The sequence below is a fragment of the Protopterus annectens genome, chromosome 5.part0 (genome assembly GCF_019279795.1).
Source record: "Protopterus annectens isolate FY-2018-M chromosome 5.part0, PAN1.0, whole genome shotgun sequence".
NCBI classification, from domain to species: Eukaryota; Metazoa; Chordata; order Ceratodontiformes; family Protopteridae; genus Protopterus; species Protopterus annectens.
The window spans coordinates 278,380,841-278,397,123 of record NC_056735.1 but is presented as its reverse complement, the minus strand read 5'-3'; the positions used below and the strand labels follow the sequence as shown (position 1 = coordinate 278,397,123).

The 16,283-nt window shown below is 39.9% G+C and overlaps 1 protein-coding gene across 1 annotated transcript in view; it reads left to right on the top strand.

Moving 5' to 3' along the window:
• Window positions 1–16,283, top strand: part of LOC122802152 (putative protein TPRXL) — a 992,304-nt gene that overhangs the window by 827,030 nt on the left and 148,991 nt on the right. The window contains exons 17-18 of the mRNA XM_044071829.1: window positions 5,892–5,928; window positions 6,043–6,071. Of these exons, the coding sequence (XP_043927764.1) occupies window positions 5,892–5,928; window positions 6,043–6,071 (66 nt within the window). The remainder of the gene's footprint in view (window positions 1–5,891; window positions 5,929–6,042; window positions 6,072–16,283) is intronic.

Here is a 16,283-nt window from a genome sequence, read left to right as displayed (position 1 = left end):
GGCTCATAGGCTGCAAATCTTTGTCACATTGCAAAGTCACAATTTCTTTTACACTTATCTGCATTCCACTTCTTAATGAGCACCTTTGCCCACTACTCACATCTGCATCTGAAAAATCTAGTGGGATTTCTCCTCTGCACCTTGCAGTTTTGCTGTGGTGGACTGTGGAAAACAAGAGGCTTCATAGATTCCCCATATGCCACAGACCATGTGAATGATAAATAATATGTTTTCTCGCAATGTAATACTTCAGTGCAAATAAAAATTGGTTCATCCGCACATACCACCATTTTAACTGCTTATAGACCATAAGGTTTTAAACAGATTTGTTACTTAAAGACAATCAGAAATATCTCGTGTCTATGTAAGCAGGGATGCAAAGCCTACAGAAATGGGACAAGAGCTAAATAACTGTTTGATCATCCACTGCAGACCCACATGAAATGACCTATTTAGCCTGTGTAAAACAGATGCAGCTCCTTCTCAGCAGAGAAATTAGAACCATGCCTGCAGTTTGTGTTTCAGAACTTTTGTGAAGATCTGGAGAGAGAACCAGGATGTCTCAGAAAACTGGAACATTTAAGAGACAAGTGTAGTACTGTAAATTGTTAGTAATTATTTGCTAACTAAAGTGAAAATGTAGTTCTCATGTTCCAAAGTTAGGGTCTGCATCTTTCAGCTCTTGTAAAGAGTTTCAGATGATGATGATCATTCTCACTGCCTCTGTGCCATTTTGGGTTATCTATCAAGTTAGCCTAGTACTGGCCAGCTTTTAAAAGCTCAGATTCCCTGTCACTTCCTGTGACAGCTGATTGGCTCATCATATCCTGAGAGGGAAGCCTTCAGCTGTCACAGGAAGTGAGCGTTCAGTCTTTTTCTGCCATCCTAAGAAGAAAGTTCTTTGTCTTTTCACAGGATCCAGTACTGAATTTTCTGGCTTACTGCTCAGATAAATCCCAGTAGGGGACTCCCATCCTCTCATTTTATTAGATTTATTATTGTTTTTATATTTTATTTTTATTTAAAACAAGTATTTATTTAAATATTGTATTTATGTCAGTAATTCCTGTTATGATGCCCAATTCTGTGGCTATTCCCCTCTCTTACTAGCCTTGGCCCATGTTTATAAAGCTGCCTGCAGGGCACCAATATCTATTCCACAAGTCCCCAAAAGGCTCAGAGAAAATATAGTGCCTCCTCAGGTATGACAGGTCTCTTTTCACATTTGACTGCTGATCCAGCTGTGGTTTCCCCAGCTGCCTGTTCAATTAAAAAGTCCTTGGCTTCACATAATCCAACAACCCCTGATAAGAGGGAAAATGGTTAGAACTTCAGGGCAAAAGGATATCTGGTTCTAGTAATCTAGTCTTTAAAATGTCAAATCATCATGCCTATATATGGAAATTTATTTTACTGTGTACGTGGAGTTTAGATAATTTTTCTGCATCCTTTCCTACAGAATTGAAGTCTTATATGAATTAAATTGTTTCTAATTTGACTCAGGTTTTGAAATGTACTTTGAGATATGTGCTCGATGTGCAGATACAGTCTCAATAAATGCTGCTTCTTTTGGTGTATTACCACAGTATGTTTGGTTACGTAATCAGAACTACTACGAGTATTTAAAAGCTGAAAATTTGAATGCACCTTTAAGCTCTGAATTGAAGTTTGAGCCCTCTGTTGCACAGATTCTCAAACAGTAGGATGACAGAGGCAAATTTATGCATGGGATATTCATAGGGCAAAACAAATAAAAATCCCAGCCAAACAAAAGTCAGAGATCTGTAAGGAAATGGTAGGAGGATAATTCTTCAAAACCAAACAAGAAGGGGTTCCTTTCCAAGGAAGAATAAAGCCCTGCAAAGGAATGATTATACTGAGTCACAGAGCACACTTATCCCCCTCTTGCACTTCCTCTTTCTCCTAGGTTCTTTCTCTCAACCCTGCAGCCTGGCCACAAGCAGTCTCAGACAAAAAGTTCTGAGAATAATTTAGAGAGGATATACTTGGCAGTGGATAGAAAATTCTCACCATTTCAGATGAATTGTCCCACACCCACCAGACCAGACAGATCTGTTTCCTGCAATGCTTTATCACATAATATATGCAGGGGTTATAGAACCAGTGCCGGTCATACACAAAGGCAAAGCAAAGGATTTTACTCCAGAATCTTTTTGATAGCAAACAAAGATTACTCCAAGAGACCTGTTCTAGATTTGTCCTTCCTAAACACCTTTGTAAAAGTTCTGATACTCAAAATGCTCACCTTACAGTCATCCTTAGCATAGATTCCAAACCACTGTTTCATGGTGACTCCAGATCTCAAGGATGTTTATCATCATATTCCTATTGCTCATAGTTTCACGAAGTTTTTTGAGATTTGCTGTGTCTGGCTTACATTATCAGTTTCAGTATTATCCTTGAGGTATCCACCACCCCTGATGTGCTTGCATAGTGTCTGGCCCCAGTGGTTGCCTATTCCAGAAACCTAGGCATCCACATTTTTCCTTATTTAGATGACTTGCTGATTTGTGCTTAGAGTCCTTAGACAAGGTCACATCCCTCCCTTCCCACCTGTCTTCAAATTGAACTTTCAAAAGTCCTTCCTTACATCCTCTCAATGAATTGTTTTCCTGAGATGTTTGATAGAATCAGTAAAAAACATGGCCATCTTGCCAAAAGACAAAGTTCTGATTATCAGGACATTTTCATGGATTTGTCTTCTAGACGTGGCCTCAGCAAGTGATGCCAAAGTGGCACAGCAGATAGCATTGTCACCTCACAGCAAGAAGTTACCCAGTTTGATTCTCAGCTAGGGTGCCTTCTGTGTGGAGTCTGCATGCCCTCCCTGTGTTCACTTGGGTTTCCTCCGGGTGCTCCAGTTTCCTCCCACATTGCAAAAACGTGCAGTAGGTGGATTTGGACAATCTAAATTGACCATAAGAGAGAGGGTGCATAATGGGGAAGAACTACCGTGGCAGGGCTAGTCACCCAGGGTGTAATCCTTGGCTCTAGATGATTGTCACTGTTGAAGTGACACCACAACCCCCATGTGCAAAAACGAGAAAAGGGGGGTTATGGATGGGATGGATGGATGTGGCCTCATCAATACAGTTTCAGAATTCAAGGCCTCATAGCATCAGTGAGCCTCATAATACCACTAGCCAGACTATTATTTATTCATTAATATTTGATTGCCATGAAAGTCCGTCTGGGTAGGAGCCCATTTTCTTCAGTAACCCAGGGGGAAAAGCTCCAAAGTATTACAAAACATTTTAAGAAGAATAATTTTACAGTCTTTAAAACAAAAAAAAAATGTTGAAATAATTATACCAAATTAGATACACTATGAAAAAACATTGATTAAGAACAGATACAAATTATATGACAATGATTTAATAGAGAAATTTTGGCCAATTTATTGAGAAATTAAAGGTAAGTTAGTGTAATACAAACAGGAATTACAATACAGAGTGACAGGAAAAACAGGCTTATGTTATATTTTGAGAAAAAGCCAGGGGAGAGAAATTGATAGAAGGAGGGAAGTGAGTGAAGAAGGGAAGTAAGGAGATGTGAGGTATGAACAGGTATTTGTTCACATTTAGGGATATAGTTTATACATGAGAAAAATTCAATGGTTCTTGAAGAATTGTTCGACACAGCACCTTGCTCCCTTGGATTTCCATATACCAGTACTGGGATTTGTGAACATTTAATTGTTGCCAGCCTTTTCATACAAAGAAGAACATATTGAAAGGACAGCTCATCAGAGCAGCCAGGATATGTTCAGATATCAGTTTATTTGAGATGGAAGTGGAAAATATTATTTTTATGTTCCTGGAAAGGGCCTATCCCAAACAATTATTGTGCAACATAGCAAATGAAGTATACAAAGAATGGGGTAAGAAATGTTGACCTTTACTGGGTTTAGATTGCAGCAGGGACTATTCTACAAAGGCTGGCAATGGAACACAAACTGGCTGTTCTTGTATCAGTTCTCTCATTATTAAATATGACAACATGGCTAAAAATATTAAATCCATTATCAGAAATAACTGGAATATTTTTAAAATAGATACCAAACTTGTGGAGACAATTGGTGAAGCACCACTCTTTAAGTTAGTAGAAAGAAGCACTAGTGTCCAAGACACCACATACAAAGGAGGAACCTATCCCTGTGGTGCTTGTAACGAGTGCCATTTTATTTTAAAAGCTGATAACATTAAAATCAAACATACAGATTAGTTTAGTGAAAGGAACCGTGGAACTAAAGGAGTAATTTACATACTGCCTGTCAGAATGCTTGTCGGCAAAACTGAGAGTGTTACATAAACATATTTACAAACATAGTTATGATCTTACAAGAGAACATATCAACAGACCTTTGTTTAAACATACTCAGTCTTGCAAGGGTTTCAAAAAATTCCTTTTTGGTATTTTGGAAATAGTGCCTTACAATGAAAGAGGAGGATCTTGGGGGACATATTTAGAATTTAGGGAGATAATTTGGCAGTTCAGATTAAATGCCACTAACTGCCTAGGTTAAAATAAACATATTTCTATTCTCCCAGCTTTAAAAATGAAAGCAGAGTGTTTATGACATTATCTTTAGAATGCACCTATTAGAACTTTAATATGTGCATGTTTTATACTTTTAAACACATTTACAAGACTTGTCCTGGCGTTTTATTTTTAAATAAGCATTGTTTACTTTAAATATTGTTTAAACATTGTTTATAGTATTTGTATAATTGTTTCAGAGGGTCTACATGTATTTGACTTTGAGGTAGTACTGTGTATGTCTGTCTTTTTAAATGAAATGTTTTCAATATGAATGGTTTATGTAATTAAACTAAATTGGTATGGGCCACTAAACAATTAGACCTTTGTGTATATAAGGCAAGTTGTATCTTGAGTAAATCTGATGAGGTCCTTTACACAGCTAAATAAGGACGAAAGTGCTTAACCTGTGTACCTTACTTTTGTTTGTTATATTAAAATCATTTTTATACTGGCAGCATTGGTTAGTTAAATTTCATCTTCAATTTGGAGCTGACTACAGAGGTATTTGCACTATGTGAGCTGTTTTCTGTTTTTTTTTGTGGTGGATATTAGCTGCATGGACGCATGCAGTGTTTTCTTGTTTTAACATTTCTTAATAGTTTTGCACTAGAAGCTGAAATGTTATGCGCTTTAAGTGCTGGGGGCGCAACAGTTCGATTGATGTAGCCATCTTTTAAATGCTAGGTGGTTTGGAGGGGGTAGCAATATGCATTTGTGAATAGAAAATGGAATTCACTGCCTACACCCTGACCAGGTTATGCTTATTTGAGGTGGGTTTCAGCCTCTTTGATTCAGTTGTCGGTGGATTGTTTTTTTTGCATGATATGATTGGCTGCGAATTTACTCTTGTTAGATTATTCTGGGTTCAGATACTTTCCTCTCCTCATTTCTGGAAGTGAAAAAGCTGAACACTCACTTCATGTGACAGTTGAGTGTTTTCCTCTCAGTATTTGCTTAGCCAATCAGCTGTTACAGGAAAAGAAAGGGAGGAGAATCTGGACTTTTGAAAACTGGCCAGTACTGAGTTACCCTGGCAGATAATCCAAAATGCCATTGAGGCAGTGAGAATTTGAATATCTACTGTTACAGGTAAGTATGACTTGTGCAACTGTACACTCCTTATATTTAATAAATGGAATTTGAGTAAGGCTTTGCAAAGAATTCTGACATAGCTGTAGTTTAGGAGTGATCATTGTACTTTGCAAATTAACCATTTTATGTTTGATCTGTATTTTATGTGTATAATTAAATTTAACATAGAAACCAAGTAACATACCTTAATAATACACTACATTTACCTGTGTGTCTACGTATGATTTTTCTTTCAGAAACGTTCTGTTTTATGTCATCCTTCCTACATCAGAGGTAAATGAATGTTTCTAAACAGTAATTTAATTTAGTTTGTCTTCTGTTTTAAAATACATAAATGCTGACATTTTGGTATATGTCCTCAAGTTTCATTTTTCTTTTTCCCAATAGGATGGAACAGGAAAAGCTAAAAGCAGCAGGTATGCTGTTTTGTTTTGGTATACTAATTGCAGTTTCCCCAGTTTTTGAAACTCAACATAGTACACACATTTTTTTTATTTGCTTTTTTTGTACTGATTTGAATGAATAAATATAGCATGATTGATTAAGTTTAAATAAGTTTTACGTGAAATGGGGGGTCCCTATCAGTTCAACAAAAAAATTAGTTCAGCAAACAGCATTTTCAGTGCACTTAATCGAATGTCCGTCGAACTGTTCATATTGAGATCATGGTACAGTGATGATCGGGAAATTTGCCCTTTCCCCACTGTAATGTAATCTCGGAGTTGGAATATATAATTAGTGGGGGGTGCAGCCTCCACATGAGCAGAATTCAAGTGAATGGCATTTCTGATGAAATGCCATTCATTGAAGTATCACTTCAATGAAGTGATATTGACCCGAATTGGGAGTTTGTTCCACTCCTTTGGAACAAACTCTTAATTCACGTAAATCACAGCTCTTCAATGACACTATTAAAGTGTAACGTGGACAGTTGGATGGAAAACTGTAAATTTACCCTGGGGGTTTTACCTATGTCCATCTTAAACAGGGGCAGCTGGTGCTGATCTTAGATTCACATTGCAAATATAGACTATATATCTTGATCTATAAGGGAACAGGGGTATAACATGGCTAGGCTTGCAAAGGCCTTAGGCCTGAAGAGTCTAGTAACCTCCTATAATCCTATGATGTTATGATAAATTATGCATTCAGTGTATATACAAATATATCTGTTCTTTTTACCATGCTTATTGCAAACTGCTGTTTCACTTTGTATCATCTAACATGTTTACACAGTGATAACTGTACACTGCACGGAATAGAGAGAAGGATCCTTACACTCGCATATATGCATATTCATGTCAATATTTATATATCTATATGTACACTCAGCTACATATGCATACACTCACATATTTATGTGTGTGTGTGTGTGTGTGTGTGTGTGTGTGTGTGTATATATATATATATATATATATATATATATATGATATAGATATAGATATAGATATATGTGTGTGTGTGTATTTTGTATGTGCATACATATATTTGTGTGTATGTATGTATATGGGTCTACCTGAGATGGTCGACAAGCCATTTGATTGACTTTTATTTGGTCGACAATTCATTTGGTCGACAGGCAGATTTGCCCCCCTCCCCAATGTTGTGCAACCCTGGAGTTGATATATATAGTTGGGGGGGTGTGGGGTGCGAAGCCCCCCACATAAAACTGCTTGTCGACCAAATGAACTGTCAACCAAATGAAAGTCGATCATTTGGCCTGTCGACCATGTGATAGGGATCCATATATATATATATATATATATATGTAGGGCATCCACAGGTGTAGCTGAAGTAGATATGGGTTCCTTCCTACCAGATTCTGGTGACACCCCTATAGGCCCAACACACCAAGGTGGCAAGATTGACAGATTTTATTCTAGGTGACAATCTAGTTAAAAAGGCAATAGCACAACCCCAAACAAATTATTTCAACAGTGGACCAGTTAGCAATAATGCAAGGTGAGATATGCATGCAGTGAAACATACATTCACCCTCTTCCCCAGAACTCAACAGAAAAAGGTCTTGACATTCAAACATGCACAAAGAAGGCAATATCAATGTGTAGTAACGCTTTATAATGCAGCAATACAAACACTGAAAAAATGCAATGTCATTAGACAATAAAAGAGTTATAATACAGCAATACAGATATGAGAAAATGCAATGTCATTAGACAATAAAAGAGTTATAATACTACAATACAGATATGAGAAAATGCAATGTCATTGAACAGCAAAATTCTTGAAGGCAGCAGTACTAACACGAGCAAAAGGCAATGTCATTGAGCTATGAATATTTGTAATGCAACAATACAGATATGAGGAAATGCAATGTCATTGAGCATTACTAACACCCTCAACCCCCTTGACCAATTCTAAACAGACCAACTATGAAACACTGTATTATACCCTGTTCACTGGCCAGTGACTACTTACAGTCTTGCTGCCGGCACAATGGGCCCGAGTTGGAGATCATATGGATCCCAGTTATTTGTAATCCACAAAGCATTTCATGGGGAGAAATCCACAATCTTATAAAAATATAAAATGACGGCCAGAGCCTCTCACCACTCTGCCGAGATTATCCTAGTGACCAGGCACCATGGTTCCTCTAATGAGAAAAGTAGAAAAATCACCTGCCAGAACTCTGGTAATCATCTATGGCTTCTCTGTGCTAGGCCCAAAGGAGCTCCTTTTTTTTGCTGAATCATATGCAGGTGTGGGACTATTGGGTTCAGCCTTCTCTCCTGATTCCACAAAATACGATCATCCAAAATTTCAGCAACAAACATACACAAACTGCTACTTCACTTTCCTGTCCCAAAACACGAGAGAAGAAAATCCTGTCATGCTGCAAGGCTCTTTTCCTTCAGCTCAAAGTTTCAGTCTTCCCTCATTCATCTAGTCTCTCAGTCCCCTCTTTCACTTTCAAAATTGTTTTTATACCCCTGAAACAGCTCCACATTGTGGTCTAATGGAAAACTACAGTCTAGTACTTCTACAATGAAAATACAGTGAGAGCTACACTGTCCCCCCACTTGAAAATCTTGGGTTCCCCCAAGTCAAAGGTAAATTAGCAGAAAAATATTTACACGCAGTAATGCACCATCAACTGAACAATATTTTTGCATTCAAAAGGTACATTCCACCAAGGGTAATCAGCCTTGTATGTAATTGCGAAGGGGTGTCACCACTGGAGTAGGAGGCATAGGGATTATGGGTGCAGACTCTTCAATGAGCTGTGGTCACAGGTTCCTGTGTACTATGTCCCAAACTGTTATATGTAAGTCTCTGTGGGTGCCGAATCAGTCTCTGCACTTTTGGTTCGGAAGAGACAGCTAAGGAGTTTTGCTCAAAAGGTTTGTCAGTCACATCTCATTCAATGTCCAGATCTTCAATAGGCATATTGTCCACTACTAAGATCTCCTCTTGTATAACTTCACCTTCACTTTCCATAATAGTAGGACTATCCTCAGCACTATTTTCTGAAGTTTGCATAGCAGGGCCTCCATCAGTATCAGATTCTGCAAGAGGTACAGAAACGTTACTTAGACTATTGTTAGGTCTGTGCTGCTCAGAATGGCAAGGAATGAATTCCAGTGCATTTATATTGAGATTACACCCCACGGGGTCTTGAACATCCTCATAAAAAAGCCCGATGAAACCCCAATTATCATCACTGTCCTCCTCTCCTTCAGCAGGAAGAAGCATTGGCACTTGAACATTGGAAAGGATAGTTTCTCTCTGCCTTAGCCTTCTGGATCACCTTGAGTTAGGCTTCCACTGAGTCATTCTACGTTCCAGATTCATGAGTCTCACTAATTTTTCTAAGGGCATTAAGTTGTTGCGATACCAGGTTTTAATGGGTCCTTCTTTCCACTCAGGTCAAACTTGGTAGACAGGGATATTAGGTAGCAGAGAGCGAATTATGTAACTCTCAGATCCCCAGCGGTCAGCAAGTTTATGCTTTCCTTGTTGTCCCAAATTCTCAAAAGAACTCTGTCCCCTGGCTGCAGGTCATGCATCTTTACTTTTTTGCCATAGTGAGCCTTGTTTCGCTGATGTCTTTGTCCTGTTGATTTTTCAGCAAGCTCATAAGCCTGTCTGAGGTTCCTCTTGAGTCTCTCCACATAACTGCCATGAGACTACACTGGTGTGTCATCAGCTGTGACTCCAAAGGTGACGTCAGCAGGAAGACAAACTTCTCTTCCAAACATTAGGAAGTAAGGCGAGAATCCTGTAGCATCATTTTTAGTACTGTTGTAAGCATGCACCACTGTGACTACATGTCTACTCCATTGACTCTTTTTCTCAGCAGATAGTGTCCCCAACATGTCTAGTAAAGTTCTGTTGAAATGCTCAGGCTGAAGATCCCCTTGAGGATGATATGGAGTGGTGCGGCTTTTTTGGACTCCCAGCAGAGTGAGTAGTTCATGGACTAGCTTGCTCTCAAAATCATGTCCTTGATCAGAGTGTATCCTTTTTGGCAGGACATAGTGCACAAAGAACTTCTTAACTAGTAGTTTCACCACAGTAGTAGCTTTCTGATCGCGAGTGGGAAATGCTTGAGTGTATCTGGTATAGTGGTCTGTCACCACCAGCACATTACTTATCCTGCCTTCATCTGCTTCAATGCACAGAAAATCTATACAGACCAGTTCCATGGGTCTACTACTTTCCATTTGATCCAATGAGGCAGCTCTGGTCGGCAGAGTCTTTCTCTGAATGCAACAAAGACATGTACAACAATAATCCTCAACATCTTGCTTCATGCATGGCCAGTAGAACCTGTCTCATACCAGACCCATAGTTTTGTCACAACCAAGATGACCATGTTCATCATGCAATGACCGGAGTACTACTTCTCTATACTTCTGGGGAAGCAACAATTGCCATTTCCCACTACCAAGTGCACTTGGAGATCTCCTATACACTAGTCCATTCTGTATCTGGAGTCTGCCCCATTCCTTGGCCAAAAGTCTTGCCAGGGGATGAATATCCATGCAAAGCATATTAACTTGTTTCTTCTCTAAAGCAGCTACCACCAGCTGACCTAAGGGGTCTTCTCTTTGACCTCTCCTGAGTTCACTGTTACTCAAACTGGTAGCGATGAAGCCTGTAAAGTGACCAGATTACAGTAAGCTTGGGGTATGCATGCTGCAGACAGACCCAACTTCTGGGCCCAACATTCAGTGTGTTGATAGCAGGTTGCAATCTGATACACAGCTCTCACCCCTGGTGCTGGAATTTCCACCCATTTATCGTTGGGGTGTAAGTCTCCCTGAGGTCTTCTGGACAAACCATCAGCATCTCCATTTTGCCATCCTGGGTGATATTTCAAACTGAAATGATAGTTCAATAGAGCTGCCATCCATCTATGGCCAATAGCATCTAGCTTTGCAGTGGTCTGGATGTATGTCACAGGATTGTTGTCAGTCTGCACTTCAAATTCAGCCCCATAGAGATAGTCATGCAGCTTGTCCACTACCGCCCACTTTAAGGCAAGGAATACAAACTTGTGTTCAGGGTATTTTCTTTCTGTGGGGGATAAACTCCTACTGATAAAAGCCGCTGGTCTCAGCTTCTTGTCATACTCCTAGTAAATGACTCCTCCTAAGCCATCCCTGCTAGCATCCACATGTAAAGTTTATGGCTTTGTTGAGTCAACATATGCCAGCACAGAGGCATGTGTGAGGCAATACTAAAGGACTCCTCCTAAGCCATCCCTGCTAGCATCCACATGTAAAGTTTATGGCTTTGTTGAGTCAGCATATGCCAGCACATAAGCTCTTCAAATAACTCTTTGCACTCAGGAGCCCAATGACTCTCAATGAGTTCTTTAGACCTCTCGGTCCCTTAGGTTTTTCCACAAGGATATCTTCATCTGTTTCATCTGCTTTCTCATCATTTCAGAGCAAATGGTTGAGGGGTCTTGCTATCTTTGAAAATCCTTCCACAAACCTTCTATAGTAACTGGAGAACCCCAGAAAAGATTGCAGCTCTGTGATAGTTTTGGGTATGGGCCAAGATGTCACCATTTCATCTTTGCTGGGATCTGTGGATATTCCATTTGCAGACACTACATGTCCCACATAGGTCACTGAATGTTGTAAGAACTTGCATGTGTCCAATGACAACTTCAGGCCTTCCTTCTCAATCCTGTCCAATACCTTCATCAGTCTTTCTTCGTGCTCCTCTAGGGTCCTTCTGAAAACAATGATGTTGCCCAGGTAGACTAAGACTTCCAGGAGATGCATGTCTCCAACTGTTCTTTCCATGATTCTCTGGAAAGTTGCCAGTGCATATGATAAACCTTGAGGTAGGCGATCAAACTCAAAAAAATCCCAAAGGGGTGATGAAGGCAGTCTTCTCTTTATCTTCTGGGTGCATATCCACTCCTTAAGTCTAGCACGCTGAACCACTTACTGCCCACCATGCAATTTAGAGCATCTTCAATCCGGGGAGTTGTGTACTGGTCTAGAATGGTTCTCTGATTCAGAGTACGATAGTCAGCACGCATATGAATTGACCCATTCTTTTTTCCTGACAATGACAATGGGAGAGGCATATGGACTCCTTGACTCTCGAATTATCCCTGTGGCTTTTAATTCCGCCAAATGTTTTCTTAAGTCATCCAGGTCTCCTGGAGCTACTCTTCTGGAATGTTCCCTGAAAGGCCGGTCCTCTTTGACTTTTATTCAGTGTTTTGCACTTTTTGCACAGCCCGCATCTAGTTCACTAGTAGAAAAACAATTTTTTCTTTTTTGTTAATAACTCTTTAACTCCGGTTAGCCAGTCAGGGAGCAAGAGACCACCTCCTATATCAATATCTTCCAGCTTCAACTCATTGGCCCTGCTCTCATTCCTTGTCAACACAGAAGCAGGTAAGGGAGTGGCAGCATAAACATTTCCCAAATGCACTTGTGAACACAGGACAATGGGAGTACTTCCTTTATTCTTTAACTCCAAAGGCAAAGTGTCATAAGGATGCTTTAACTTGTCCGCAGGTCAAACTTCTGGGACTAGTTCCAGCCCCGGTGGCAAGTCACTTTCTGGATCCATTTCCATCATGAGATGAGAGGAAATGGTTTGTCCACACATCCTCATGAATTATATGCTCTTTCTCAGACAGGGTCCACACATGACCAAGTTCATCTTTCTTACCATCCTTCTCCCTTTGAAGGGCATAGAAAACTGGTCTCAGGAGAGGATGTAGGGTTGGGAGTTCCTGGGTCAACTGAGGCATTAGCATTCTTCCGACGAGGTAAGTATTTGTCCCCACCAAAATAGATGCTGAATCCTTTCCTTTTGGCCTGGGGCACACAACAGTGTTTCAAAAACTTCTGTTGACCCAACAACTGAAGTGGAAAATTCTAACTTGAGTGAGACATAACCATCATAAGGGAACTTCATGTCACTTAGCCCCCAGATCTCCAAATCTTCTAACTTTTCAAGTGGCAAATGCTTTAAGTATTTTTGGCAGAAGTCTCTGTACAGAATGGTGATTTGTGCACCAGTATCCAACAGTGCTTTACTATTCACTCCTTCTATTTTTACTGACATGACAGGGGAAGGTCCCAGTAAGCCATCGGATAGTTTGTTTCCGGTGCTGTTCAGCTGTACGGCAGTCAGCATGTGGCAGAGGTACCACTGGGTGACCTCGATATTGTAATGGATAAGACTCTTGCTTAGTAATGCTTTGCGGTCTCAGATGCTGAGATTTTGGCTGATATGGCTTTCCAATTTGGTTGTTCACCTCAGATGAGCTAGAAGTGTGCATAGTAGGTAGTTTCTCTCCCGTATTACAAGGGTTTGTGTGGAAAGGAGATCCAGGAAGTTGTCTCGTGATGTTAGATTTTATGGAGCTCTTTGTAACTGGGCACTCAGCTGGCTCCTTCACTGAGCCCCTTTGAAGTTTCCCTGCATTGCACTAGCCAATAATAGTTTGTTCACTTTTTTCAAGTTCTCTGCATTAGGACACTGTCGCATTATATGCCCTGCATCCCCACAGCGAAAACAAGATCCAGTAGAAACTCTGAACATGGGTTGATTCGGTTCTTCCCTGAGTCCTTTCGTGGAGGTTCTAGCTGATGTAATCCTCCCTTAAGCTAAATTTTCCATGGCTTTCTGCAATTCTGCAACTGTCTTAGTGACTTGAGCTATGGCATCGGTCAGGGAAGACACCTGCATCTGCAACTGTGACACCTCTACATTGTGGACACTCTGGGCCATGACTCCTGTTTGAGTAGTGAGCACGGCTATAGGCTCATGCTGGTGTTCACTCACTGTTGTAGTTGCTGTTGAACACTGAGATTTGGCTTCCAACAGGGCTTCCTCTTCCCTCACCTCTTTAACCAAATGAGAATAAGTTAGCATCTCTTCCCTATTTCTCATCCTCATTTTCCACACAATAGGGTCCATAGCTTGAGCTCCCTGTAAAATTTGTCCGATCCGTACTTGGTCAGCTACTTTCAGATCCACCCCCTTCTTTAGGATGATCTGGTGGAGCATTTTTATTTTATCGCTTAATTTAATCAGATAGTTTCTCACCAGTTTCTCTGTATGTATGTTCAAAGTGATATAGTAGGTTAGCAGCCCTCTCAGTCCTTCCAAACACATCCTGCAGTTCTCCTAAAGAGTCCTTGGCCATGCAGTCTTGCTTACCCATCCTTAGGTTGCGTATGGAATCCGCAGCTAATCCCTTTAGACTTTCAGCTATCTGCTGCTGCTTCTGAGATTCTGGGATATTCCACTTCTCTAGGGCTTGTGAAGCCTGATCCATCCAGGATTCAAAATCTTCCTCTCCCTGAGGTGTGGGTTGTTTGCCAGAAAAGAAATGCAATTTGCGGTAGCCATACTCAGTGAATGGCTGTGTAGGCTTTAAGCATTTTTCTACAATAAAGCATTCAAAACTTCAGGCCCTATAATATTTATGGGCAGTGAAGCTGCAGCTTCTGGGTTCATGTTTCTACTGGAATTGCTTTCCACGCATACAGGAAAATAGGGTGGAGCCCAAGGCTGTACAGGCAATCCTGGACAAGCCCCCAAATGTAGCGCACCCACAGGTGTAGATGAAGTAGATTTGGGTTCCTTCCGACCTGACTCTGGTGACACCCCTGTAGGCCCAATACACCAAGGTGACAAGATTTACACATTTTATTCTAGGTAACAATCTAGTTAAAATGCACTAGCACATCCCCAAACAAATTATTTCAACAGTGCACCAGTTATCAATAATGCAAGGTGAGATATGCATGCAATGAAACATACATTCACCCTCTTCTCAAGATCTCAACAGAAAAAGGTCTTGCCTTTGAATGTTAATATCAATGAGCAGTAAAGCTTTATAATGCAGCAATTCAAACACTGAAAAAAAATGCAATGTCATTAAGCAATAAAAGAGTTGTAGTACAACACTACAGGTATGAGAAAATGCAATGTCATTGAACAGCAAAATTCTTGAAGGCAGCAATACTAACATGAGCAAAAGGCAGTGCCATTGAACAATGAAGATTTATAATACAACAATACAGATAGGAGAAAATGCAATGTCATTGAGCATTAACACCCTCAACCCCCTTGATCAATTCTAAACAGACCAACTAGGAAGCACTCTATTATACCCTGTTCACTGGCCAGTGACTTCTTACAGTCTTGCTGCCGGCACGATGGGTTCCAAGTTGGAGCTCAAATGGATCCCAGTTATTTGTAATCCACAAAGCATTTGGGGGGGGGGGGAGCACAATCTTATAAAAATGTAAAAAAATAGCCAGAGCCTCTCACCACTCTGTCGAGAATATCCTAGTGACCAGGCACTGTGGTTCCTCTGATGAGAAAAGTAGAAAAATCATCTGCCAGAACTCTGGTAATCATCTATGGCTTCTCTGTACTAGGCCCAAAGGAGCTCCTTTCTTGCTGAATCATATGCAGGCGTCAAACTACTGGTTTCAGACTTCTCTCCTGATTCCACAAAATAACATCATCCAGGATTTCGGCAACAAACAGACATAAACTGCTACTTCACTACCCTATCCCAAAACACCAGAGAAGAAAATCCAGTCATGCTGCAAGACCCTTTTCCCTTCAGCTCACAGACTCAGTCTTCCTTCCTTAAGGTAGACTCTCAGTCCCCTCTTTCACTTTCGAAATTGTCTTTTTTATCCTGGAAATAGCTCCACCTTGTGGTCTAATGAAAAATTACAGTCTAGTACTTAATGAAAATATAGTGGTGCTACACACACATATATATATATATATATATATATATATATATATAGATATATATATATATATATATATATATATATATATATATATATATATATATATATATATATATATATAGATAGATAGATATGTTAAATAATACACACATGTATGTGAAATACCTTGCTGTGTTCCCTAATTAAATATTTATAGTGCTAAATATTACCTCAACCTTTTAATTTTTATCTTTATATGTAGCAGATAGGGCGTTAAGTTTTCATTAAGAAATTATTGCCATAGTAACCCACATCATTCTTACCTTCATTATAGTTGTGTATATCATCTGACTGACTTTATTACAGTGATTATCTGCACCGATGCTGACTTGTCATATGGTTGAAGTTTACAGATATTACATA